The 1,069-nt window shown below is 64.0% G+C and overlaps 1 protein-coding gene across 1 annotated transcript; it reads right to left on the reverse strand.

The window, feature by feature from the left end:
* Positions 1-251: 251 nt before the first annotated feature.
* LOC108525441 (homeobox protein GBX-1) lies at positions 252-1,049 on the reverse strand. The gene has a single exon (XM_017866413.1). It carries the CDS (start codon positions 1,047-1,049, stop codon positions 507-509), a length of 543 nt encoding a protein of 180 aa, XP_017721902.1. The 3' UTR covers positions 252-506.
* Between the last annotated feature and the right edge of the window lie 20 nt (positions 1,050-1,069).

Here is a 1,069-nt window from a genome sequence, read left to right on the forward strand (position 1 = left end):
CCCCCGCTCCCTCCCGACACACATTTTGCCCCTGCATCCACAGAGCCTATTCCTATCCTTTGAGCCTTTAGGGTCAGTATGATCTCCTTAGAAGCCAGAACGTGCCCTCCATTGCTGAACTGACAGCTGCTCCAACATACCCCCTCTTGGTGCCCCGGAAATCCCATCCTTGTAGCTGGTCTACCCCTGGCAGGGGAGAAAAAAAAAAAATGAAGGAATTCTGAAAAGGAGACAGGGCCAAGGCTTGATGGCTAGGATGCTGAGGGAAAGGCACTAATGTGAAGGGAGCACTGGAAAGTCTTTGGTTAGCCTTCAGGGCTGTGAGGACAGAGCAGGGCGGGGATTCTGGGATCTAAAGAGGCTGTATTTGGAACTGAATTGGAGTCAGAACCTGCGCGCGATCTAAAGGTATGGGACTTCCAGGTTCCAGGCAGGTGCCGAGGTTCCGAGCAGGTTCCTGTCTGGAATTTTCAGGTGAACCGGCCTCCCGCCCGCCCTGGTTGGCCCTAGCACTTACCGGGCAGACTTGGAAAAGTCTCTGAGAAGTGCGGAGGCGGAGGTGGTGGGGGCTCTGCCACTTTCTCCCGGGCCGGCAGCAGCTCATCGGCTTCCAGTCCACCCTCTGGGCGTCGGCCGCCTGGTTCGGGGTTGTTTCGGGCGGCAGTGGCGGCGGCAGCAGCGGCGGCAGCGAGCTCCGGGGGTCCGTAGAAAGCGTCGGGCGGCTCCGCGAAGCTGGGCAGCGCGGTAGTCAGCGCCACCATCGAGGGCACAGCCTGACCCAGCCCCGCGCAGAAGGTGTTGGTAAGGCGGCCGGCGAAGGAGGCTAGCGGGGCGAGGGGCGGGAGACCAGCCGGCAGCGGCGCGGGGGCCAGCGCCTGCGGTAGGACGAGCGGCCGATAGGGCATGAACATGGGGTAGCCGGTGTACAGCAAGTGGCCGGAGCGCGGCGGCGGCGGCCCGATCAGGGAGTCGATGGAGAAAGCAGTGCCCGGGCCCCCGCCGCCGCCCCGCCGTTGCCCCGGGGCGCCACCGCCTCCGGCCCGCTGCATCTTGCTCGGAGCTGCGGCCG

The sequence above is a fragment of the Rhinopithecus bieti genome, unplaced genomic scaffold (genome assembly GCF_001698545.2).
Source record: "Rhinopithecus bieti isolate Rb0 unplaced genomic scaffold, ASM169854v2 scaffold_53072, whole genome shotgun sequence".
Lineage (NCBI taxonomy): Eukaryota > Metazoa > Chordata > Mammalia > Primates > Cercopithecidae > Rhinopithecus > Rhinopithecus bieti.

What these genes read in the sequence shown, in the direction of transcription:
- LOC108525441 (XM_017866413.1), bottom strand. Translation starts at nt 1,049, where the DNA reads ATGCAGCGGGCCGGAGGCGGTGGCGCCCCGGGGCAACGGCGGGGCGGC.